Source organism: Salvelinus fontinalis, chromosome 13 (assembly GCF_029448725.1).
Source record: "Salvelinus fontinalis isolate EN_2023a chromosome 13, ASM2944872v1, whole genome shotgun sequence".
NCBI classification, from domain to species: domain Eukaryota; kingdom Metazoa; phylum Chordata; class Actinopteri; order Salmoniformes; family Salmonidae; genus Salvelinus; species Salvelinus fontinalis.
Window position 1 is genome coordinate 30,501,972 of NC_074677.1, and position 27,646 is coordinate 30,529,617.

Genomic DNA, 27,646 nt, shown 5'->3' on the forward strand with positions numbered 1-27,646 from the left:
ATGGACAAGCTTTTTGGGGAGACTGAACATGTGAGTTTGTAAGTCTTAATTCAAAACATGGATAGCCATTTTGAAGGAAAGGCTGTCAAAAAGTGATTGAATTCAAATGGATTTACCCATTTGTTGTCACCTGGAATGTTTTCTAAAATTTAATCAGAAAGCATAGTACATTAGGACTATATTACAGGTATCCTGAATAGTACACTGCATAGGCTAAGGCCATAGCTTAAGCCACACCCTAATAAGGTAATTTTTTTCCTTCTCTTTATATATTTCAATTAAAGTATGTAAATAAGGCAATATAGATGCACCTATCCAACCCTTGTTACATTATTACCTTGTAGCCTAGTCTTACACCAAGTTAATGTAATTGTTTCCTCGGGTCCTTTCTCTGCTCTGGCTGCAGCCAGTATTGACCTATCAGACAACGAGTGGCCCCTTGGAGGCAGAGAGTGTGGTCCCGGAGGGCCCTGACGTGGGCCCCTGTTGAGCAGGAACCTCTGTTCAGGAACTTGGACATATTCCTCTTTTTGCTCATCATTGGCCTACTCATCTACTGGTTCCTCTCACGCAAGAAGACAGGGGCCAATCCCAGAATTCAAGAGGCTCACCACTGTGTAAGTGTTCTTCCACCAAAATTCTATGATTTAATATTTTGAAACCCTTGCCTAGGTAGGGTTTCATTGACAATCTAATTTGTAAAATCCCAACTCCCAAGAGAGTGTATGCTATTGGAACAGTGTTAGTATGTTTGCCTACGCACTGCGGGACCCGGGTTTGAGACCGGCAGTGGAAGTTGCATTGTCAATATCCGCTATATTGGTGTCAGAAGTGGGATAGTGCCAACGATCTTTAAAGATTGTGTGCTTAGCTGTTCATTTAAATCATCAAGGTTGATTTAACATTAGTGTGTATTTGCTCAGATTTCCCCCTCAAAAACCCAGGAAGTTTAAATTTGAACACTCCCATTTTATCGCACCCTAGTGACCAAAAGTAATTTATATTTTCATGCCCTGGAACTTGGAGCTGAGTGGAAAGCAGGGATTGGCAGTGTGCTTGTGCATGTGCTGCTTTAGACCACACTGTGGTTGGGCTGGTCAGGGGTTCCAGCATTTTAATGGGTTGACCTCATGTAGGCCTAACTGGGGGCATGTGTGGTCACATTAGTTTACATTTGTGGTTGTTTTTTCAAAGGAAAAAATGATTGGAAGTGGTTTTAAGAGTCTTGGATGACTGTAGCTTATTCTAACATACCCTGGAAATTAAGCTACATCGCCCAGGCCACATGCAATTGTAGTGGTTTTAATTGTTTTCTCATTTATTTTTCCTTGTAACTTTCTGGATTAGGTCTATACATGCGTTCATCTGGTGAATAAGGCACTGGTTGAGGCTATTTGAGGAAGCTGTGAAAAGTTTTTGAAGTGTTTGTTTTTATTCTGTTTCCTTGAAAGGTGGATGCTTGAGAAGTCCATCTCACACCAATGTTACTGAGAGCCTTGTTGTTTCATTGTCTCCACTTGGCTTCTGCCACGGAAAAGGCAGGCAGGACTTGGCATGGGGCTTGATCAGTGACTGTTGCCTATGTTCCCTTGTTGGCGTCGCTTGGATCAATCCCCTCTGCAGGGAAAATACCAGGGCCACTGGCTCTCTCTGTCTGAATGGGAACAGTGTTGAGAGAGCTAAAACACACTAGTTGTTCATTTCTCTCTCGTTCTCTCTCTTGCTTGCTTTTGCTCTCGCTCTTTCTCGCTTTCGCTCTCTTTCTCTTTCTTCTCTCTCTTCTCTCGTTCTCCTCTCTCTTTCTCATCTCTCTCTATTTCAGTCTCACTTTCTCCTCTCTTTTCGCTCTTCTCTCTTTCTTCTCTCTTTCTCTTCTCTTTTCTCCTCTCTCCTCTCTCTTTCGCTCTTCTCTCTCTTTTTCACTCTTCTCTCTATTTCTCCTCTCGCTCTCGCTTTCTCCTCTCTTCTCTCTCTCTTTCCTCTCTTTATCCTCCGTTCTCCTCTCCCTCTTTCTCCTTTCTTTCTTCTTTCTCTTTCTTGTCTATCTCTCTCTTTCTCCCCTCTCTCTCTCTTTCTCCTCGCTCGCACTCTCCCTCTCTCGCTCTTTATCTTTTGCTCTATCGCTCTCTCTCGCTTTTGTTCTCTCTCTCTATTCTCCCTCTCTTTCTTCTGTCTCTCACTTTTTCCGCTTTCTCATCTCCCTCTTTATCCTTTCTTTCTCATCTCCCTCTTTATCCTTTCTTTCTCATCTCCCTCTTTATCCTTTCTTTCTCTCCTCTTTCTCTCATCTCTTTCCTTTATCTCCTCTTTCTTTCTCTCTATTTCTCCTCTCTTTCCGCTCTTTTTCTCTCTTTTTTTCTTCTCTCTCTTTCTTTCTCCTCTCTCTCTCTCTTTCTCCCCCTTTCTCCCCCCCTCTCTCTCTCTGCATGCTGGGAATTGTAAGCGCGAGTGGTGTTCTTCTTGGGAGTTTTCCTTTTTCTATGCACGATTAAGGGTTTTTTCAGTGGTAGAATTAGGTATATTGTATTTCTTGTTGGAATTGCCCTGATTTTGGTAGGGATGGCGACCCACATGGGGACGCCGTTTCTGTCACTTTGGCACGGCTTCAGGTGTGTTACTGAAGCTACTGTCACTGTGGAGGAGTTTATGGTCACCGTAGGAGAGAAGGTAGGCTTTGAAAATGTTGCTTATGCGCCGCGGATGAATAAAGCGGTGGTGGTTTTTCTTAATGAAGAGCGTCTTGTCGATCGGATGGTTGAGGGCTCTTGAACAGGGCTCTGAACAAGACATTAAATCTATTCAATTGAAATTGCTCACTCAGAATTACCCCAGACTAGTCATGATCTTACAGGACAAGAGACATGAACTGAGGTTGTTTATACATGAAGGAGTGAAGGGTGCCTTTATTAGGTCTCGCTTTGCTACCCTCGAGGATATGGATGCTCCTAGCGTTGTTTTTTACCTAGGGAAGTCGACATCGCAACGCATACAGTTGGTTTGCCTTTGTCTCCCTAATGGGAAGATGACCACGGATGGTGGTGAGATGTGCCAACATGCCGTGGATTTCTACTCTGTCCCTCTATAAGGCGGAGGATTGTGATCCTCTGTGTGCTGAACGGTTGTTACAGGGACTTCCTCAATTGGGCCCTGACCAGAGAGCTGCTTTGGACTCTGACATTACTCTTCAGGAGCTGTCCATTTCAGTTATGCAGCTCTCATCAGGCCGAGCCCCTGGCGTTGATGGTTTACCATCTGAGTTGTATAACAATTTTTGGGCGTCTATTGGGGGGATTTTTATGAAGTGCGGTGTGAATCTTTCAATGAGGGTTCTTCCTGTATCCTGTCAACATGCTGTGCTTTCATTGTTGCCCCCCCCCCCAAAAAAAATGGCAACCTGTGTGCAGAATATCAAATTATATCGAAGTGATTCTCAAACAGGTTGAAATAATATCTGGGGCTGTTAGTCCACAAGGACCAGTCTTACTGTGTACCTGACCACTCTATTGTTGATAACTTATTTCTAATAAGAGATGTTTTAGACATTTGTAAACTGTCTGATGTGAATGTGGGTTTGCTTTCTTTGGATCAGGAGAAGGCTTTTGACCATGTGGACCACCAGTACTTGTTCAAAACAATGAAAAGCCTTTGGGTTTGGGGATGTTTTTTTGTCTTGGATGAGTTTACTGTATGCTGGGGCCTCATGTATGGTGAAGGTGGGGGTGTGGTTTGAGCTGCCCCATCCCTGTCCAGAGAGTCTTTCTCTAGAGTCACTCCACAGCGAGAAACCAGCTTAATTGAGAAAATAAAGAAAACGGTTAGTAGCTTTATGCTAAATGCTGTGTCGTACGTAGAAAGCAATTAGTTTAGACAAAATGATGTCTATTTATTTAGTAAATGGATATGAAGGCTATATGCCACTTAACTTGCTTTGGTGACTGTCATATTAAAACATGTGGTTTCTAGTCTAGGGTATATATGGACGATATTAGCTTTTGCAGAAGCAGCAGCTACTTTTCCTGGGGTCCATAATCAGCACAAAACATGAAAAGTAACAAAACACTGATACACTGATAGACAAAGAGCTGTAGTCAGTTTCAGAATGGGTGGCAAGAAATGGGTGAATGGGAATGGGTGGCAAGAATGGGTGGCAAGAAAGAAAAAACTAAAAGCATTGTATTTGGGACAAATATTCACTAAACCCTAAACCTCAACTAAATCTTGTAATGAATAATGTGTAAATTGAGCATTTGAGGAGACTAAACTGCTTGGAGTAACCCTAGATTGTAAACTGTCATGGTCAATAAATATTGATGCAACAGTAGCTAGGATGGGGAAAGGTCTGTCCATAATAAAGCGTTACTCTGCCTTAACAACGCTATCAACAAGGCAGGTCCTACAGGCCCTTGTTTTGTCAAACCTGGATTACTGTCTAGTTGTGTGGTCAGGTTCCACAAAGCGGGACTTTAATAATATGCATGTCAGTCTCTCCTGGCTCAAAGTGGAGGACAGATTGACTTCATCACTACTTGTATTTGTGAGATGTATTGACATGCTGAATGCACCGAGCTGTCTGTTTAGACTACTAGCACACAGCTAGGACACCCATGTATACCCCACAAGACATGCCACCAGAGGGCTCTTCGCTGTCCCCAGGTCCAGAACAGACTATGGGAGGCACATAGTACTACATAGAGACATGACTACAGACGCACAGTCACACACATACACACAATAACATACGGACTATACACACACATACACATGGATTTTGTGTTGTAGAGTAGTGGCCTGAGTGCACACACTTAATGTGTTGTAAAATGTATTGAATTGTATATAACATTTTATATAAATGCCTTAATTTTCCGGACCCCAGGAAGAGTAGCTGCTGCCTTGGCAACAGCTAATGGGGATCCATAATAAATACAAGGACAGTCACACAAATGTTTAAATCCAACAATATACAAACAATACAACAAAAAATGTGTGTGTCCTCTCACAGTCCCCACCGTTCCATGTTTTGTTTTATACATTTCGAAAGGTAATTTAGCTGTTTGCGTGAGTAAATGGAGATGGAAGGGAGTTCCATGTGATGATGACTCTTTATAAAACTGTGCTTTGCTGTGAATTCATTTGGACTTGGGGACTGTGAAGAGACCCCTGGTGCATGTCTTATGGGGTATGTATGGGTGTCTGAGCTGAATGTTATTTGATTATGCAGAAAATCTGGAATTTTCATCACAGTAAAAACTAAACGAGAAGCAATTAAATCTCTCATCAACCCTCAACCAGGAGAGACTGGCATGCATGTTGATGTTAGTTCTGTAGCGCAATATAGGCTGTCTCATCGTTGTCGGTGATCAGGCCTACCACCGTTGTCGTCAGCAAACTTAATGATGGTGTTAGAGTCATGCTTGGCCACACAGTCGTGGGTGAACAGGGAGTACAGGAAGGGACTAAGCACGCTGATCCTCAACACGTCAGGGGCCCCCGTGTTGAGGATCAGCGTGGCAGATGTTGTCTCTACTCTTACCACCTGGGGGCGGCCCGTCAGGAAGTCCGGGTTCCAGTTGCAGAGGGAGGTGTTTAGTCCCAGGGTCCTTAGCTTCGTGATGAGCTTTGAGGGCGCTATGGTGTTGAACGCTGAGCTGTAGTCAATGAATAGCATTCTCACATAGGTTTTCCTTTTGTTCAGGTGGGAAAGGGCAGTGTGGAGTGCGATTGAGATTGCATCATCTATGGATCTGTTGGGGCGGTATGCGAATTGAAATGGGTCTAGGGTTTCCGGGATGATGGTGTTGATTTTTAGACCTGTTTATTATTAATCACCCATTCTGGTACTGACTGTATCTCACTGGCTTTGGCTGCTGACATGTAGAGCGTTGTATTTGGTCAAACACAATCCTCCATAAGTTTATTAAGAACAGGCAGCATACTGATTGGTTGGCTGTTAGAGCCAGCAAAGGGTGCTTTACTACTTTTTTAGCGAGTGGAATTACTTTAGCTTCATTTCAGGCCTGTGGGCACACACACTCCTTTAGGCCAGTGGTTCTCGACTGTTTTTCCCTCAAGACCTAAATTGAACCAGGTTTCTCATTCGCAATCCAATATTCTCATCTAATTTTTTTTGTTGTTGCCAAAATGCAATCTGGAAAACTATGTTTAATGTTATATTCTAAATGTAACAATTACATGACAAGGGAACAACAGTCCCAACGTTTCATTGACAATAATTCAATTTTGCCAATTTTCTTGATGAAGAATGTTAAGCTCTGTCACGTTCCTGACCTTATTTCCCTTGTTTTGTATTTATTTAGTATGGTTAGGGCGTGAGTTGGGGTGGGCAGTCTATGTTATTTGTTTCTATGTTTAGGTTTGTTCGTTTGGCCTAATATGATTCTCAATCAGAGACAGGTGTTTGTCATTGTCTCTGATTGGGAGCCATATTAAGGTAGGCTGTTTTTACTGGTTGTTTGTGGGTGATTGTTGCTGTGTCTGTGTTTGTTCGCCACACGGTACTCGGTCGGTCGGTCGGTCGGTCGGTCGGTCGGTCGGTCGGTCGGTCGGTCGGTCGGTCGGTCGTTCGTTATATGTTCTCAAGTTCAGGTCTGTTCACGTCGTTTATTGTTTTGTAGTTTGTTCAAGTGTTTTTTCGTCTTCGTTTAATAAACGATAGTATGTATTCAAACCACGATGCGCTTTGGTCCGATCCTTGCTCCTCCTCAGACGAGGAGGAAGACGAACGTTACAAGCTTACTGGTTTGAGACTACAAAATCAACCAAATCTGAAAATACTGTCATTGAAGAAAAATAGTTGAGGTTAAATTATTTAGAAGTATAGGTTCATTATCATTTCTACACACTTACTACCTGGTTTTAGTCATTCAAGTTTAGAATGGAGTATTTTATTTAAAAAACATAATTTTTCATAAAAACATTTTTTGCGCTCACGACCCATTCAAATCCTTGGGTCGCAACCCATGAGTTGAGAATCTCTGCTTTTAGGCTTTGGTTAAAGATCTAGTAAATAGGGGTGGCAATACAGTCTGATACCATTCTCAAAAGTTTCCCATCAAGGTTGTCTGTACCTGGTGGCTTATCATTATTGATGGATAACAATCGTTTTTCTACCTCCCCCAATCTAACTTGACCAAATTCAAAACAACAAACCTTCTCTTTCATTATTAGATCTTTTATATAAAAATATGATGGTTCACTGTTTAATGTTGTCATTTCACTTCGGAGTTTTTCCACTTTGCTAGTGAAATAGTCATTGTAATGATTGGCAATATCGAAAGGTTTTGTTATAAATGACCCATCAACTTCAATGAACGATGGAGATTAATTGGGGTTTCTGCCCATGATATATACTGAACAAAAATATAAACGCATCATGCAACAATTTCAAAGATTTTACTGAGTTACAGTTCGAATAAGGAAATCAGTCAATTGAACTAAATTCATTAGGCCCTAATCTATGGACTTCACATGACTGGGAATACAGATATGCATGTGTTGGTCACAGATACCTTAAAAAAAAGGTTGGTGTGTGAATCAGAAAACCAGTCATTATCTGGTGTGACCACCACTTGCCTCATGCAGCGTGACACATCTCCTGCGACATCTCCTTCGCATAGAGTTCATCAGGCTGTTTATTGTGGAATGTTTTCCCACTCCTCTGAATATTGGTGGGACCTGGAACATGCTGTCGATCCAGAGCATCCCAAACATGCTCAAAGGGTGACATGTCTGAGTATGCAGGCCATGGAAGAACAGGCACATTTTCAGCTTCCAGGAATTGTGTACAGATCCTTGAGACATGGGGCCATGCATTGTCATGCTGAAAGGTGACGGTGGCAGATTAATGGCATGACAATGGACCTCAGGATCTCGTCACGGTATCTCTGTGCATTCAAATTTCCATCAATAAAATGCAATTGTGCTCGTTGTCCGTAGCCTCTGCCTGCCCATACCTTAACCACACCACCACCATGGGGAACTCTGTTCACAACGCACAAACCGCTCAACCACACGACATCATACACTTGGTCTGCGGTTGAGAGCCCGGTTAGACGTACTGTCAAATTCTCTAAAATGACGTTGGAGGCGGCTTATGGTAGAGAAATTAACATTCAATTCTCTGTCAACAGCTCTGGTGGACATTCCTGCTGTCAGCATACCAACTGCATGCTCCCTCAAAACAGAACATTTTAGAGTGGCCTTTTATTGTCCCCTACACAAGCTGCACCTGTGTAATGATCATGCTGTTTAATCAGCTTCTTGATATGCAACACCTGTCAGGTGGATGGATTATCTTGGCAAATGAGAAATGCTCACTAACAGGGATGTAAACAAATTTGTGCACAACATTTTAGAGAATTAAGCTTTTTTTATTTCAGCTCATGGAACATGGGACCAACACTTTACATGTTGGGTTTATATTTTTGTTCAGTATAATTTACGGTACTCCAAAGTCTCTTTTCCATTGTGTTTGGTAATATAATTTCTTGTTATTTTTGTTAAGTTTAGTCACAGCATTTCTCAATTTACAGAATATAAACCAATCTGCTGAGGAGCCTGACTTGTTTGCCACAACTTTTGCATAATTTCATTTCATAATAAATCAAGGGGGCTCTAACAGTTCTCACAGTTAGTTTCTTAACAGGTGCATGTTTGACAACAATTGGCATGAATTATTTTACAAAGCTTCCAGTGCTGGATTTAAAAAAAAAATGTATACTTCCAGTGCTGTATCTGGATTCACTTCCTAATACACCAACATACATGTTTTGTATCTTCAACAAAAGTCCTGAGAAAACATTTTGTATGATCTCTAATAAATGACGTTGACCCCAAACTTTGGCACTTGGCTTTCCTTCTTATTGCCACAATCTTATGGTCACTACAACCAATGAAAATTGATATTGCGCTGCAGAAAATCTCTGCAGCATTAGTGAATATATGATCAATACAAGTGGATGTCACAGATCCAACACTATTGGTATGCACTCTAGTTGTTTGAGTGATAACGTGGGTCGTATTAAGGCATAAGTCACAGTTAGAAGCTTCCTCTTGAGAGGACAGCTAGTTGCTAACCAGTCAATGTTCATGTCACCCAGAAAATAGACCTCTCTGTTAACATCACACACATTTATCAAGCATTGCACACATATTATCCAAATACTGACTATTAGAACTTGGTGGCCTTTAACAGCTACCTAAAAGAAGAGGTTTGATGAAGCAGGTGAACTTGCGACTACAACACTTTAACAAAATTTGACATGAGATCCTATCTAAGCTTTACAGAAATATGGCTCTGAAGATATACAGCAACACCTCCCCCATAGATATTCCTGTCTATTCTGTAGATGTTATATCTCTATTGCTACTGTTGTATCCTATAATTATCTAAATTAGTTTCAGAGATGGCCAGTATGAATGTTATCTGATGTTAGCAAGTTATTGATTTCATGAACCTTATTTATAAGGCTACATACAGTATATTAAAATGGGCTATTCTTAGCCCTTTCCTTGGTAGCTTATCGGAGATAGACATAATATGGAGACAAAATAAATATATGTTTGTGTGTGTGTGTGATGTTGGACTGAAGCTATCGACCCTGAGGCTTGGCTCTCTCATTCCTCCCAGGCTTTTGGGAGGGAGGGTGGACAATGAGCCTGTCATAGCGGATGTAAGCAATGTTCCCAATGGGTCCAGCTAAGAAACTTTAAGAAGTCCTCTATAATGTAGGATGACTGCTGATGATGCCATCTCCCTCAGCCTCTCCAGAACAGGAACATGGTGGTGTTCTATGGCTCTCAGACGGGCACAGCTGAGGAGTTCTGCGGCAGATTGGCCAAAGACGCCCAGCGCTACGGAATGAGCGGCATGTCAGCTGACCTTGAAGAATATGACATGGTACTGGTCTTATTCCCATTGACTTTACATGTGTATAGTACACTATTTATATTGTCTCAGTGTTCTACATACTGCATGTAACCTCCAGTAGCTTTGTAGTGAATATTTAGGTTCTTGTGTATTTTTGTTTATTTCAAGTTTAGTCTTAGAATGTATTTTTGTTAATTTCAAGTTAAATCCAAAAATGTAATTGGATATTTATTATATTAATAACATTAGGAGAGCTAATGACTTGATTGTTGCATTGGTGAACGAATCCTGTTTCAATTTCCAATGCATTTTTCTTCCTTTCTCTCCTCAGTCAGAGCTGCCTCGTCTTGTAGAGATCGACAACTCTCTGGCTGTGTTCTGCATGGCCACCTATGGGGAGGGGGACCCCACAGACAATGCTCAGGACTTCTACGACTGGATGCAGGAGACCGATGAGGAACTGAACGGAGTCAACTTTGCGGTTGGTATTTTGCTGTCTGAATTTAGTATTGAGATTGATCTGTAGTAGGTGCATCAAGGTGCATGGGCATCAACATTGGTGTGCAGCGCAGCATGTTTAGCTATGACAGGATCCACACAGAATAAGTCATATTGCATCTCCATTGAAGGGGAGATAGGGATTGAGATGTCCGCGTATAAGGCTCTGAAAGGCTCTGCTGGAATCCACACTTTACTACAGTGCGCCACTTCCCTCCAAACTCACTAACCAACTGGAAACATGTGGTCCTGCCAAACAAAGCTGCGGGTCTGACCAACCTCAAGGCTGGAGCAGGAGAGCACTGGCAGCTTGTGGCTTGAAGACATTGGGAGTCTCCATTTTGGAGTGTTTTCTCATTGACATCATTACTGAACAATGTTAACCATGGATTCCTCTGGGTCTCACTGTGCGACTCTCCTGAGACAGCATTGTGATGTGGTTGTGGCGTTTTATCTGGGAAATCCATGTTTTCTTGGTCTTGACATTTGTTGTGCATCCAGCCATAGAAAGCCACTTAGATTACAGATCTGATCCATATGGTGTAATTGAGTAAATGTACAGCTTGGACATGAGGAGATCGGGTATTACTGCATTTACAGTCAACTCAGGTTTGCATCATGATATAGGCCCTACTAGACCTACAGTACCAGTCAAAAGTTTGGACACACCTACTCATTCAAGGGTTTTTCTTTATTTTTACTATTTTCTATATTGTAGAATAATAGTGAAGACATCAAAACTATGAAATAACACATATTGAATCATGTAGTAACCAAAAAAGTGGTTAACAAATCAAAAAAGATTTGAGATTATTCAAACTAGCCACCCTTTGCCTTGATGACAGCTTTGCACACTCTTGAGATTCTCTCAACCAGCCTCACCTGGAATGCTTTTCCAACAGTCTTGAAGGAGTTCCCACATATGCTGAGCACTTGATGGCTGCTTTTCCTTCACTCTGTGGTCCAACTCATCTCAAACCATCACAATTGGGTTGAGGTCAGGTGATTGTGGAGGCCAGGTCATCTGATGCAGCACTCCATCACTCTCCTTCTTGGTCATATAGCCCTTACATAGCCTGGAGGTGTGTTGGGTTGTTGTCCTGTTGAAAAACAAATTATAGTCCCACTAAGCACGAACAAGATGGAATGGCGTATCGCTGCAAAATGCTCTAGTAGCCATGCTTGTTAAGTGTGCCTTGAATTCTAAATAAATCACTGACAGTGTCACCAGCAAAGCACCATCACACCTCCTCCTCCATACTTCACGGTGGGAACCCCACATGCAGAGATCATCCGTTCACCTATTCTGCGTCTCACAAAGAAATGGCGGTTGGAACCAAAAATCTCAAATTTGTGCTCATCAAACCGAAGGACAGTGTCCATTGCTAATGTCCATCGCTCGTGTTTCTTGGCCCAAGGAAGTCTCTTCTTCTTATTGGTGTCCTTTAGTAGTGGTTTCTTTGCAGCAATTTGACCACGAAGACCTGATTTCACGCAGTCTCCTCTTTACAGTATATTTTGAGATGTGTCTGTTACTTGAACTCTGTGAAGCTATTTCTGAGGCTGGTAACTCTAATGAACTTACCCTCTGCAGCAGAGGTAACTCTGGGTCTTCCTTTCCTGTGGCGGGCCTCATGAGAGCCAGTTTCATCATAGCGCTTGATGGTTTTTGCGACTGCACTTAAAGAAATTTTCCGGATTTACTGACCTTCATGTCTTAAAGTAATGATGGACTGTCGTTGCTCTTTGCTTATTTGAGCTGTTCTTGCCATAATAGCCCTATTTGTTAAAAGACCAAGTCCGTATATTCTGTATACCACCCCTACCTTGGGGGGTGGTATACAACACAATTGGTTGGCTCAAACGCATTAAGAAGGAAATACATTTTAACAAGGCACACCTGTTAATTGAAATGCGTTCCAGGTGACTACCTCATGAAGCTGGTTGAGAGAATGCCAGGAGTAAGTAAAGCTGTCATCAAGGCAAAGGGTGGCAACAAATGTGTAATATATTTTGATTTGTTTAACACTTTTTTGGTTACTACATGATTCCATATGTGTTATTTCATAGTTTTGATGTCTTCACTATTATTCTACAATGTAGAAAATAGTTAAAAAAAAGAAAAACCCTGTAATGAGTAGGTGTGTCCAAACTTTTGACTGGTACTGTATATCATGGAAGCTTTACATTTATATGTAGTTAATTCATTTTGATCTACTATGATAGCTTATAGTGTCCGCCTTTGAACTCTGCAGGTGTTTGGCTTGGGGAATAAAACATATGAGCACTTCAATGCAATGGGAAAGTATACCGACAAGAGACTGGAAGAGCTGGGTGGCAGGAGGATCTATGACCTGAGAATGGGAGACGATGTTGGCAAGTGAGTACTAAAATAATCCATATTCATAAATATGTATGTATTTATCTTATCAAAATATCCTATGACTGACGTTTACGTCTGTCTTACCCTCTTCCCCAGCCTTGAGGAAGACTTTGTATCATGGAAGGAGCAGTTCTGGCCTGCTGTGTGTGAACACTTTGGGGTGGAGGCCACAGGAGATAACACCAGGTAATAGCTAGTTTGCTACTCCCTCTCTCTCTCCTGGTCACACTCAGACTGGTTGCCAACTAGAGATATTTACTATGGAGCTTTAGGAGCAGATGTACTTCCTTTTATACATTTTTTTTAGGGCTGGTTTCCCAGAAACAGATTAAGCCTAGTTCAGGATAAAAACATATTCTCAATTGAGATTCTCAATTGAAAAGCTTTATAGTCCAGAACTAGGCTTAATCTGTGTCTGGGAAACCGGCCCATAATGTTTTACTTTGTATTCCAATTCAATACAGAACAAGGGATCTTGGTAGTATCACCAGCTATGAATACTGGACATATCAGATATATTAAACAATTGATTAATTCATGTTTGATAGACTCTGACATTGTTTGCATGTTTTCAGAAAAACAAGCATAAAGCTTCAACTGCAAATAACAAACCTAAATGACCGTCCACACATTTGGTTAAACAACAGCACATTTCCATTTCAAATTCTGTTTGCGTGCATAATAGTGCCCGACATGAATGTCTCCCCTGTGCTTTGAGACCTTTCACTCTGCTCTGCATGGCATCCAATCCTTTTACCATACGCACATGCATCATAGCATTTGCATCACAGAGAGCGAACCCCACTAAAAGCGTATGTGGCTGTCCATATCCAGACGGATTACCAGGACGTGTACTCAAAGCATCAACTGGCAAGTGTCTTCACTGACATTTTTAACCTCTCCCTGACCGTGTCTGTAATACCTACATGTTTCAAGCAGACCACCATAGTCCCTGTGCCAAAGGAGGCGAAGGTAACCTGCCTAAATAATTACTGCCCCTGTAACACTCACTTCGGTAGCCATGAAGTGCTTTGAAAAGCTGGTCATGGCTCACATCAACAGCATCCTCCCAGATACCCTAGACCCACTCCAATTCGCATACTGCCCCAACAGATCCACAGATGACACAATCTCAATTGCACTCCACACTGCCCTATCCGACATGGACAAAAGGAACATATATGTGAGAATGCTATTCATTGACTACAGCTCAGCGTTCAACACCATAGTGCCCACGAAGCTCATCACTAAGCTAAGGACCCTGGGACATAACACCTCCCTCTCCAACTGGATCCTAGACTTCCTGACGGGCCGCCCCAGGTGGTAAGGGTAGGCAATAACATGTCTGCCACGCTGATCCTCAACACTGGAGCCCCCCAGGGGTGTGTACTTGTCCCTCCTGTACTCCCTGTTCACCCACGACTGCGTGGCCAAACACGACTCCAATACCATCATTAAGTTTGCTGATGACACAACAGTGGTAGGCCTGATCACCGACAACGATGAGACGGCCTATAGGGAGGAGGTCAGAGAACGGGCCGTGGTGCCAGGACAACAACCTCTCCCTCAATGTGAGCAAGACAAAGGAGCTGATTGTGGACTACGGGAAACGGCGGGCCGAACAGGGCCCCTCAACGGGGCTGTAGTGGAGCGGGTCGAGAGTTTCAAGTTCCTTGGTGTCACATCACCAACGATCTATCATGGTCCAAACACACCAAGACAGTCGTGAAGCGGGCACGACAAAACATTTCCCCCCTCAGGAGACTGAAAAGATTTGGTATGGGTACCCAGATACCCAAAATTTCTACAGCTGCACCATCGAGAGCATCCTGACCGGTTGAATCACCGCCTGGTATGGCAACTGCTCGGCATCTGACCGTAAGGCGCTACAGAGGGTAGTGTGTACGGGCCAGTACATAACTGGAGCCAAGCTTCCTGCAATCCAGGGCCTATATAATAGGCGGTGTCAGAGGAAAGCCAATAAAATTGTCAGAGACTCCAGTCACCCAAGTCATAGACTGTTTTCTCTGCTACCTCACGGCAAACAGTACTGGAGCGCCACGTCTAGGACCAAAAGGCTCCTTAACAGCTTCTACCCCCAAGCCATTAGACTGCTGAACAATTAATCTCAAATGGCCACCGGACTATTTACATTGACCCCCCCCCCCCCCCCCCCCTCCATTTGTTGATACTTGCTGTTATTATCTATGCATAGTCACTTCACCCCTACCTACATATACAAATTACCTCAACTAACCTGTACCCCCGCACACTGACTCGGTACTGGTACCCCCTGTATATAGCCTCATTATTGTTATGTTATTGTGTTACTTTTTATTATTTTTTACTTTAGTTTATTTGGTAAATATTTTCTTAACAATTCTTGATCTGCACTGATTGTAAGTAAGCATTTCACGGTAAGATCTACACTTGTTGTATTCGGCGCATGTGACAAATAAAGTTTGATTTGATATCGGCCCTTAGCTGCACTGACGGGTTATTTTTAGACTTCAAAGGTGTGTGATCATGAGTGGTCGAGATGCGGAGCAGGAAGTAACCACCTGTTTGTTTCTTCCTCTCCTTTAGCATCCGGCAGTACGAGTTGGTGTTTCCAACTGACATCAACATGAATAAGGTGTATACTGGGGAGATGGGTCGCCTCAAGAGCTTTGAGACCCAGAAACCGTGAGTGGTGTAGGGAGCTCAGCTATCAGGCGTAATGACAGAGCTGTGTTGTCATGGAACGGAATTAATAGATTATGATTGTTGTTCAGAGCAATAAAGGGATAACTGTTGTCATGACGCTGACATGATTCTCACCATCTCCCCAATGCCAACAGCAAAGACAGTGTGCTTTTAGGGTGCATCTCAATAGTCAAAATTATATTTTCCTTCATCTGCACTGATCTGAGAGACCTAGACAGGTGTAAACTAAATCCCTCTATAGACATTGGTCAAAGTGCCTTCACTTGTCTTCTCAGATCATTTTATATTAGACATTTCCTCTCAAATGTTAGTTATTTATTGGACCTTTGGACGAACCCTTTTTACAACAGTAGCACTTTTCTCCATTTGTCTGAAATGGCTTTGTGATAACTCCAGTATATTTGTCATTGGAGGCCTTTTGATGCTAAGAACCCCTACTTGGCCACGGTAGCGGTTAACCGCCAGCTGAACCAAGCCGGCGACCGACATCTGATACATTTAGAGCTGGACATCTCAGGCTCCCAAATCAGGTATCTGCTCTTTATTAATATTTTATATGAAAAGTCCTATGCCATTAAAGGTCCAATGCAGCTCTTTTTATCTCAATATCAAATCATTTCTGGGTAACAATTAAGTACCTTACTGTGATTGTTTTCAATTAAAATGGTCAAAAATAAACATTTCCCGAGCAAGAATTTTGCTAAGACTGTCTGGTCTGGAAAACTGAAACTATTGTTAGGTTTGGAACTCTCTTTCTTATTGGGCTATTAACCAATTTACCACCTGGTGATGGCAGGCCAAAGTTCCATCCCACATTTCAGGCAGTCTTTGCAAACAGCTCTTACACTAAAAGGACATTATCATTTTCACAGTATTATTCCCATGTCATAGTGTGGAAATATAAATAAAACACAGGCAAAGCATATTTTTGGCTGCATTGGGCCTTTAAATATAATGCATTTCTGCCTTCCTATGCCTACTGCATTACTTCTGTCTGCTAACAAGTGTCGAGTTGGTTAATCAATTTAATTTTCTTTTTCACACACGCAAAAAACATGTAAATATCTTGGATATGTAATGACATTTGCTTGTTAGATAAATACAGTGGGAAGTCTTGTTCATCCATCTCCCCGTCTTTCTCCTTCCCTGTAGATATGACTCTGGAGACCACGTTGCTGTTTACCCCATAAATGACGTGTCAATAGTGAACAGAATAGGCCAGATCCTGGACGCCAAACTGGACACTGTTATCTCTCTCAACAACCTCGACGGTCAGTTGTAAATCATGGCTCAGGGACATGATGTGAGCTGCTTTGCATCTGCATTTGCATTGGAGTAGTTATTTTTTCCATTGGCATTTTCCATAATATTTGGTTGCAAATTAATGCATATGATCCAGAGGTTGAAAAGATACTGCTGCACACGTTGTCAACTAAATCATGTAGTCCACCATTAACAACCAAAATGGATGCAGTGGCCTCAAAATAAAGAGAACTTGAATCTTAAACAATGATGCTGATAAGATTCTTCATCTGTGTGTGTTTCAGAGGAGTCCAATAAGAAGCACCCATTCCCGTGTCCGACAACGTACCGCACGGCTCTGACCCACTACTTGGACATCACCAACCCCCCTCGCACCAACGTCCTGTTTGAGCTGGCCCAGTACGCCACCGACCCCAAGGACCAGGACATCCTGCGCAAGATGGCCTCCGCCTCCCCCGAGGGCAAGGTTGGCACCCCTCAAACCTCTGACTGACTGACACTCCACTGCCCACCCAGAAATTCATGCTGTCAATAGGTTTGAATAACTGTAAATGCTCTGTATCAATGAGCATGGTTACATGCATACAATAATGTGATTATTGTGGATAGTCAGGTTAATATAGTAGTTTGTTTAAAACGTTTACATGCTTTGCAAGAAGAACGATTTCCCTAATAAACCTGTTTGTATGGACACATCTGAAATCAGGCTACCTGATGGGACTTTTGATGAATGCTGAAAATCACCAATCAAATTAAACGTTCTACTACAGTGACCATGTTATTTTTGTTCAGACTATTTGATTCGGACATATAAAGTTTGTATGTGAAAACTATTTATAAGATGCATACTTTCAGTTTTTTTGAACTCACTTCACTCGAGCATACTACTATACTACTTGCACTACCCGCTGCTGGCACATGTGCAGATCAAATACACCACTGGAATGCCAACTAAGCTGTTTACATGTCCTAATATTTAGAAAATATTGCTCATAAAACCAGGTGTTTTAATCGGCGTATGCTTACTTCCATTATGACCGGACGCCGATTAAGATAAGCAGAGTAAGGCGTTTGTTTACATGACGAATGCCGTACTGCCTTCTGCCATAATCAGTTTAATATCAAATTATTAGTGTGTATGTAAACATACTCAATGGAGAGTAACTGTTGTCTGTCTGTGTCTCTCTGTCAGGGTCTGTACCAGAGATGGGTGCTGGATTCTCAGAGGAACATCCTGGCTGTGTTGGAGGACATGCCGTCCCTCCACCCTACCATAGACCACCTGTGTGAGCTGCTGCCCCGCCTACAGGCTCGCTACTACTCCATCGCCTCCTCTGGCAAGGTGAGACCCACTATTAGAAAAAATAAAAATACTTTGTCCATTTTAGGGAGAAATATACATTTGTACATCAGCGCCCATGAATGGAGAGCAACATAGGAGTTCAGGATATGGTACCAGGAATCGGAGAACAGCAGACCTGTTATTGCCAGTTCAGTTCCCACTTTTTCAGTTATTTGTTTCTTTATTTTGTTTCTTTATGTTTACTTAATAACTGTGTATTGTCTTGATGTCAGGTGTACTCCAACATGGTGAGCATCTGTGCGGTAGTGGTGGAGTTCCAGACCAGCACAGGGCGGAGCTTCAAGGGAGTGGCCACCAACTGGCTGAAGAACAAGGTGGTGGTGATGGACAACGGCCACAAGGCCACCGTGCCCATGTACGTCCGCAAGTCCCAGTTCCGGCTGCCCTTCAAGGCCAGCAACCCGGTGGTGATGATTGGGCCCGGCACAGGCATCGCCCCCCTTCATGGGCTTCCTCCAGGAGAGAGGCTGGATGAAGGAGCAAGGTAACCAGCTAGGGAGGAAGAAAGCCTGGGCCTCGTCTGGCATCTAAGTCTACTTATTTGGATTGGAAAATTGAAATGTGTCCAGAGTGTGGATTTTCTGGTATTGTGTGGTATTTTGTGATTTTGAAGAACAGCTGTTAAAACAGAACAGTGTTTGGCTTGTGCATAGAATAGATGGAGTCCACAGCAAGCATGTCTCCATGTTCTACAGTAAATTAGGTTGACCTGAATTTGTTTTCAACAAGTATGTTTTAATATGTTAGCAAAAGGGAAAAGAGTGCCAGTGTGACACAGTTTCACATCAAGAGTGTGTACTTACCTGGTAAAATAAGGGTTAAATAAAATAAGTAAATAAAAGAGTGTGTTGTTTTTCTATCAGGGAAGGATGTCGGCGAGACGATATTGTACTTCGGCTGTCGCCACAGAAATCAGGACTTCATGTACCAGCAGTAACTGGAAGAGTTTGAGAAGGTGGGCGTGCTGACTCAGCTCAACGTGGCCTTCTCCAGAGACCAAGAGGAGAAGGTAACACAGCACAGCTTAACTTCTCTGTCAGCTCTGAGGCGTTAACTATGTGATAAGATTCAATATGCTCTTATCTATGACTTAGATATGGTACAATTGTTGATACTTCCTATGATTCGTATTGCCTTAAGAACCTGCAGACTTCAAGAGAATGTCTTTTATATCACTTAAATTAATTGTTCAGTTAGGCTAATTGTTTGATTATCCATGCTCAGGTGTACGTCCAGCATCTCCTGAAGAAGAACAATGAACACCTGTGGAAGCTGATCCATACTGACAATGCTCACATCTACATTTGTGGGTAAGAACCATTTCAGACCACCAGTATATGTACAGTGTCTTCAGAAAGTATTCATACCCCTTGAATCAATCAAATTTCAATCACATTTATTTATAAAAACCCTTCTTACATCAGCTGATGTCACAAAGTGCTGTACAGAAACCCAGCCTAAAACCCCAAACAGCAAGCAATGCAGGTGTAGAAGCACGGTGGCTAGGAAAAACTCTAGAAAGGCCAGAACCTAGGAAGAAATTATTCCATATTTTGGAATTATTCCACATTTTGTTGTTATGCTGAATTTAAAATGGATTAAATATTTATTTTTTTCATCCATATATACACAATAACTCATAATGACAACGTTTTTAGAAATGTTTGCTAATTTATTGAAAATTAAATTCAGAAATATCTAATTTACATAAGTATTCACACCCAGTCAATACATATTAGAATCACCTTTGGCAGCGATTACAGCTGTGCGTCTTTCTGGGTAAGTCTCTCTAAAAGCTTTGCACACCTGTATTGTACAATATTTGGACATTATTCCTTTTAAAATTATTCAAGTCCTGTTAAGTTGGTTGATGAGCATTGCTAGACAGCCATTTTGAAGTCTTACCATAGATTTTCAAGCCGATTTCAAAACTGTAATTAGGCCACTCAGGAACATTCAATGTGATCTTGGTAAGCAACTCCAGTGTATATTTGCCCTTGTGTTTAATGTTATTGTCCTACTGAAAGGTGAATTTGTCTCCCAGTGTCTGTTGAAAAGCAGACTGAACCAGGTTTTCCTCTCGGATTTGCCTGTGCTTAGCTCTATTCCATTTATTTTTATCCCCCAAAATTCCCTAGTCCTTGCCGAAGATAAGCATACCCATAACATGATGCAACCACCACCATTCTTGAAAATATGAAGAGGGGTACTCAGTGATGTTTGGGAAAAATCCAACATAACATGTAACGCTTTCTATTCAGGACAGTTCATTTCCTTGCCTCATTTTTTGCAGTTTTACTTTAGTGCTTTGTTGCAAACAGAATGCGTGTTTTGGAAAATGTATTCTGTACAGGCTTCCTTCTTTACACTCTGTAATTTATGTTATTGTGGAGTAGCTATAATGTTGTTGATCCATCCTCAGTTTTCTCCTATCACAGCCGGCAACTGAGTTAGGAAGGACGCATGTATATTTGTAGTGACTGGGTGTATTGATACACCATCCAAAGTGTAATTAATAACTTCACCATGCTCAAAGGGATATCAAATGTCAGCTTTTTTATTTTTACCCATCTACCAATAGGTGCCCTTCTCTGCGAAGCATTGGAAAACCTCCCTGGTCTTTGTGGTGAATCACTGTTTGAATTTCACTGCTCGACTGAGGGACCTTACAGATCATTGTATGTGTGGGGTACAAAGATGAGGTAGTCATTCAAAAATCATGTTAAACACTATTATTGCACACACAGTGAGTCCATACATCTTATTATGTGAGTTGTTAAGCACATTTTTACTCCTGAACTTATGTAGGCTTGCCATAACAAAGGGGTTGAAATCTTATTGACTCAAGACATTTGAGTTTTTCATTCTTTATAGCTTTCTAAATATTTCTAAAAACATAATTCCACTTTGACATTATGGGGTATTGTGTGTAGGCCAGTGTTAGAAAATCTCAATTTATTCCATTTTAAATTCAGGCTGTAACACAACAAAATGTGGGTGTGAATACTTTCTGAAGGCACTGTACATGCTTTGAGGGTTTTTTGAAAAGGAAAATCCATCATTATTTTGTTCCCTCTGTAAATATGGCTGCCACTTGTCTTTTCCTAGGGATGCCCGGAACATGGCGCGGGATGTGCAGAATGCCTTCTATGACATTGCTGAGGAGGTGGGAGGCCTCACACACACACAGGCTGTGGCTTACATCAAGAAGCTGATGACAAAGGGCCGCTACTCTCAGGACGTGGAGCTAAAGAAGATGAAGCTAACGTTACATCACACACTCACAAACCCCTATGTTAACCTATTTCATTCTGGTGGAGGGTGAGTGATAACGGTGAACTGTTTTAAACTGTTTTTAGAGGTCAGCACATAATCACTAAATGGAAAGACGTATGGATGAATGTTTGTTGTACTTATTGTTTTGGTGTGTAATCTTACTGACAGCATTTTGTGGAGACTCGTGCTGAGAGGTAGTGCAATTCATTCAAGATTCATTGGGAATGGTCTCATACTCCAAATTGGCCCCTAACCCACAGGCCTTTCATGTACACTGAACAAAAATATAAACGCAACATGTAAAGTGTTGGTCCCATGTTTCATGAGCTGAAATAAAAGATCACAGAAATGTTCCATATACCAAAAGCTTATTTCTCTCAAATGTTGTTCAGAAATTTGTTTACATCACTGTTAGTGAACATTTCTCGTGTGCCAAGATAATCAAAAAGCTTAATAAACAGCATGGTCATTACACAGGTGCACCTTGTGCTGGGGACAATAAAAGGCCACTCTAAAATGTGCAGTTTTGTAACACAACGCCACCACAGATGTCTCATCTTCTGAGGGAGCGTGCAATTGGCATGCTGACTGCAGGAATGTCCACCAGAACTGTTGCCAGAGAATTGAATGTTAATTTCTCTACCATAAGCCACCTCCAACGTCGTTTTAGATAATTCCAACCGGCCTCATAACCGCAGACCATGTGTAACCACGCCAGCACAGGACCTCCACATCCGGCTCCTTCACCTGCAGGATCGTTTGAGACCAACCACCCGGACAGCTGATGAAACTGTGGGTTTATACAACCAAAGAATTTCTGTACAAACTGTCAGAAACCATCTCAGGGAAGCTCATCTGCGTGCTCGTCGTCCTCACCAGGGTCTTGACTTGACTGCAGTTCGGCGCCGTAACTGACTTCAGTGGGAAAATTCTCACCTTCGATGACAACTGGCATGCTGGAGAAGTGTGCTCTGCACGGATTAATCCCGGGTTTCAACTGTACCGGGCAGATGGCAGACAGCGTGTATGGGGTGGGGTTATGGTATGGACAGGCAGGCATAAGCCTCTGACAATGAACACAATTGCATTTTATCGATGGCAATTTGAATGCACAGAGATACCGTGACGAGGTCCTGAGGCCCATTGTCCTGCCATGTTTCAGCATGATAATGTGTAACAGTATAACTTTAAACCGTCCCCTCGCCCCGACACGGGCGCGAACCAGGGACCCTCTGCACACATCAACAACGGTCGCCCACGAAGCACAGTCGTTACCCATCGCTCCACAAAAGCCGCGGCCCTTGCAAAGCAAAGGGCAACCCTACTTAAGTCTCAGAGCAAGTGACGTAACTGATTGAAATGCTACTAGCGCGCACCCGCTAACTAGCTAGCCATTTCACATCCGTTACACTCACCCCCCTTTCAACCTCCTCCTTTTCCGCAGCAACCAGTGATCCGGGTCAACAGCATCAATGTAACAGTATAACTTTAAACCGTCCCCTCGCCCCGACACGGGCGCGAACCAGGGACCCTCTGCACACATCAACAACGGTCGCCCACGAAGCACGGTCGTTACCCATCGCTCCACAAAGGCCGAGGCCCTTGCAAAGCAAGGGGCAACCCTACTTAAGTCTCAGAGCAAGTGACGTAACTGATTGAAATGCTACTAGCGCGCACCCGCTAACTAGCTAGCCATTTCACATCCGTTACAAATGCATGGCCCCATGTCACATGGATAGGTACACATTTCGGTACACAAAGCTGGAAATGTCCCAGTTATTCGATGGCCTGCATACTCACCAGACATGTCACCTATTGAGCAGGCTTGGGATGATCTGGATTGACATGTACGACAGTTTGTTCCAGTTTCTGCCAATATCCAGCAACTTCGCACAGCCATTGAAGAAGAGTGGGACAACATTCCACAGGCCACAATCAACAGCCTGATCAACTCTATGTGAAGGAGATGTCACGCTGCATGATGCAAATGGTGGTCACACCAGATACTGACTGGTTTTCTGATCCACGCCCCTACTTTTTTTTAAAGGTATCTATGACCAACAGACACACATCTGTACTCCTAGTCATGTGAAATCCATAGATTAGGGCCTAATTCATTTAATTAAATTGAATGATTTCCTTATGAACTGTAACTCAGTAAAATCTTTGAAATTGTTGCATGTTGCATTCATATTTTTGTTCAGTATACATTTGGTCCATGCGCTCCTTTTAAGGTTATGGACATTTTTGGAATAAACCAATTCGTTTTTTTTATAAAATAGAGTGCAGACCTTCACTGTTTCCCATCAGATTAGAAAAGTTGGAGATATTATACATTTAATGTTACACATTGTTTTTGTAAGTGTAACTAGGCGTAAACAGAGGTGATTATGATATGAAACATTGCCTCTGGACGTTTATCCTGCTGTGAAGTACCCACAAGGTGAAAAAATAAACATATATATATATATATATATTGTCAATTAACTTATCTGAAATGTCTAAGGCATTGAAAGCATTCTATATTTGCCGTCTTTAAATGTATTTACAAGTTCAACATGGCTGCCTATTCAGATGCACGAAGGTTGTGTAAATACAGAGAGCAGTGCAAGATTAGTCAAATATGCATACTAGTAGCATATTCATATTGTACCATGTACTGTACAATTCATACATTTAAATTGCAGTAACTGTTTAGTCTGAGCTTTGTTCTTCATCGGTTCATTACAGAAAAGGTCTTAGATTAAATGGTGGTTTACTGTAAAAAATGCCCAGGTGTTTTTTTTCTCATCCTCCGACTGTAAGGCTTAGTACCTACTAGTTATGTTTAGCTGGACACTACCTCGGCATTTAGGCAATGCAAAATGTGTTGTATGTTATGTGCACTTGCAGTCAACATGAATACATCTATTAATTGTCATTTATGTGTGTTCTGATAATCACTAATTCTGTAAAAACTTTATCTAGTTTTATTTTATTACGCTGATGGTTGAAAGCCTAAATACAAATGTTCAGCAGTCTATCATTTTGTGTTTCTTTTAATAGAAAACCCCCTCAACTATTCTAGTGATACAGAATCAAACATGGCATGGTACATGTCATTTAAATAAGAAATGTGCCTTTTACATTTTTCTCTTGCATTACTGATATTGTATAATGTGTTACATGACTCTTACCACTTGATCCAGTTTTATATGCAAAATATATATTTGTATATGAACAGTATAAGTTTAAAGAATGCATTGGTAAAGAAATAATAAATGGAGATCATTGATTTTCTTTATTTAGTCTTGGTTGTCATTTATGGCTTCTCTTTCCTGTGCACGACTAGTTCATTTTTCAAAGATGATATCATAATCTGCCCTTGTAGCCCACTCTCTGGATCATGTCACCCACTTGTCACCTGCCTCTGAAGCAACAGTCATTTTGAACAATCCATTGCAAAACAAACTGCATGTAATGGATCTAATTTAGTGCTGAGTGGATGCTATTTTAATTTAAGTACAATGAACAAAAGTATAAATGCAACAATTTCAAAGATTTTACTGGAGTTACAGTTCATATAAGAAAATCAGTAAATTGAAATAAATTCATTAGGCCCTAATCTATGGACTTCACGTGACTGGGAAAACAGATATGCATCTGTTGGTCATAGATACCTTAAAAGAAAGGTAGGTGCGTGGATCAGGAAACCAGTCAGTATCTGGTGTGACCACCATTTGCCAAAAGCAGCGCAACGCCTCTCCTTCGCATAGTTGATCAGGCTGTTGATTGTGGCCTGTGGAATGTTGTCCCACTCCTCTTCAACGGCTGTGCAAATTTGCTGTTTGTTGTCCGTAGCTTATGCCTACCAGAACCCCACTGCCACCATTAGGCACTCTGCTCACAACCTTCACATCAGCAAACCGCTCACCCACACACGTAAACTTTGTCCTCAGAGAGGCAATTCATTTTGCAGTCATAAATCTGCCCGGTACAGTTGAAACCAGGATTCAACCATGAAGAGCACACTTCTCTAGCATGCCAGTGGCCATAGACGGTGAGCATTTGTCCACTGAGTTCAGTTACGACACCGAATGCAGTCAGGTCAAGACCCTGGTGAGGATGACGAGCAACCAGATGACCTTCCCTGGGATGGTTTCTGGCAGTTTGTGCAGAAATTATTTGGTTGTGCAAACTCAGTTTCATCAGGTGGCTGTCAGACAATCCCGCAGGTGAAGAAGCTGGCTGTGGAGGTCCTGGGCTGGCGTGGTTACACGTGGTCTGCGGATGCGAGGCCGGTTGGACGTACTGCCAAATTCTCTAAAACGACGTCGGATTCGGCTTACAGTAGAGAAATTAACTTTAAAATAATAAAACACAAAGTACAAAACACACAAGCCAAAAGGAGGTCTTACAATCAACTGACAATCAAAGCCTTCTTGCATTGATTTGACATTGAACATTCAGAGCCTGCTTGTGTATTCAAACCAAAAACATCAGTGAAGAAAAAGTGGACCTTCAAGTACTGCCTCAAACCACTTGCCCAAGCATATTACATCTCAATGTATAACATGAGACAGAAAACACATTGAATGACAACTATGGGCTCAATTAAATCTGTATCGCAGAAGTTCAGAGCTATAGCGGCTTATAACCACACTGACATCATGTTTTTTTTTTTATGTTATTAGTTATACCATGAGTTGACGTTTTTACAAGGATTTTTTACAAGGAATAGCACACTTGAAATGTAAAGGTAATTTCCGGTCTTCGATAACATTGCCCATAAATTTCAATTGAGCTATAGCGAGTTTTGGTGTTACTGATTGAAGTCATCAATCTGTCAGTGAAGACACAGGTGCTCCTGGATGAACCGTCACAGATTCTGGCAGTGACTCCGGCATGTTTGCTGTGAAACTCTGGGGGGCACTGACAGACACAGACAGTGGACTGAGGTGGGAATGTGGATGTTGAGCCACTGGAGCACAGTGACTGCTGGTTTGAGAGGCAGATGCATGCTCATGACTGAGTCCATGGTCGAAGCTGTGGCTGTATCCATGTTTGTGACCATGTCCGTGACTTGGCCCAAAGCTATGCTTGATGCCATATCCATGGTTGTGTCCGTAATAACCTGAGAGCTGAACAGGGCTCCCCTGTGTATAGTAGGAGTGAGCCCAGCCTTCAAATGTCTTTGGTGTGGTCTCGGTAGCCTGTAGGTTGGAGGTAGAGGACACTGGAGCGTAGGCTTGGACTGGGTAGGAGCCAGGGGTTGGAATTATTCTGCAATCAATGAGAACGTGGACAGATTTCAGAGAGCTTATCTATACCAGTGATTCTCTATCTAATCATGGGGGACCACTAGGTTCTTATTGTACAGTATTCAATTACAGCTGAGGATCATCTATTATAACTGCACCTCATTATACTGTAGTACATCATGTGCTCTGGCTTGCACACAGCAATTGTTATTTAATGGGTCTGGTGCTTTCTCAGTACTCACGGTGGGTGGACAGTCTTCCTTCTCGCCTCTATTGATGCAGGGACATACAGGACACCAATGTTCCTCAGCAGCCTGAAAGGCATCTTCTTGTCCAGCACTGATGCCCTGGCATCGGACATGTCCAGAAGTGAGAGCCAGCCCTTTCCGTCTGTTTCACCAGTGCAAGTTAAGGAGAATGTGTGAAGCAGTGATGCAAGATTTTTCTAAACAAACATGCCATAATGTTTAGCAGCAGGACTCATATACAACACCTATAACCTAATACCACTTAACTACACTACTAAGCACACTTATAAAGCTGTGTACTGCAGAGGAGCGTATCACATTTATTTTGAACCGCAATGAGGTTGGAGTAAGGATACAGATCCCCCCTGCGATGATGGCGATGACATTGCAAAGGAACACAGTGTGTGGGACCAAAAGTGTTATGATGAACAGAAACAGCCAGGGCAGGGCTAACATGGGTACAGTGACCCCGAAAAGAAAGCCCTTAACCATACGGGAGTGCACTGTGGCCATACACATAAGGGAGAGGGATACTGGAATGAACCCCTCCACCTGGTTCTGGGCAGATGCACCAAACAGTAGCAGACCCAGTATGCTGTACAACACCCCTGTGCTGATAGAGAGCAGCAGAAACATGAAGAGGAACCGAACAGTGCCCACACTCTTCTCAATGCCACCACAGAGAGGCCCCAGAACCCCAATACTGAGGAGTAGCTGGGTCACTGTCTTGTGGTGGAAGGAGTATGTGATGAGCTTGTGCACTGCAAAGGAAGAGGAAAGGAT

General features: G+C 42.3%; 1 protein-coding gene and 1 pseudogene across 1 annotated transcript in view; one reads left to right on the plus strand and one right to left on the minus strand.

Annotated features, from left to right (window-relative positions):
* On the plus strand, positions 1-24,662 carry LOC129867822 (NADPH--cytochrome P450 reductase-like; annotated as a pseudogene).
* LOC129868419 (rhomboid domain-containing protein 2-like) overlaps positions 24,641-27,646 on the minus strand; it is a 3,741-nt gene continuing 735 nt past the window's right edge. Inside the window, exons 2-4 of the mRNA XM_055942385.1 lie at positions 27,220-27,624; positions 26,858-27,005; positions 24,641-26,637 (exon numbers count right to left, since the gene is read on the minus strand). Coding sequence (XP_055798360.1) covers positions 26,193-26,637; positions 26,858-27,005; positions 27,220-27,624 — 998 coding nt within the window. The 3' untranslated portion in view covers positions 24,641-26,192. The remainder of the gene's footprint in view (positions 26,638-26,857; positions 27,006-27,219; positions 27,625-27,646) is intronic.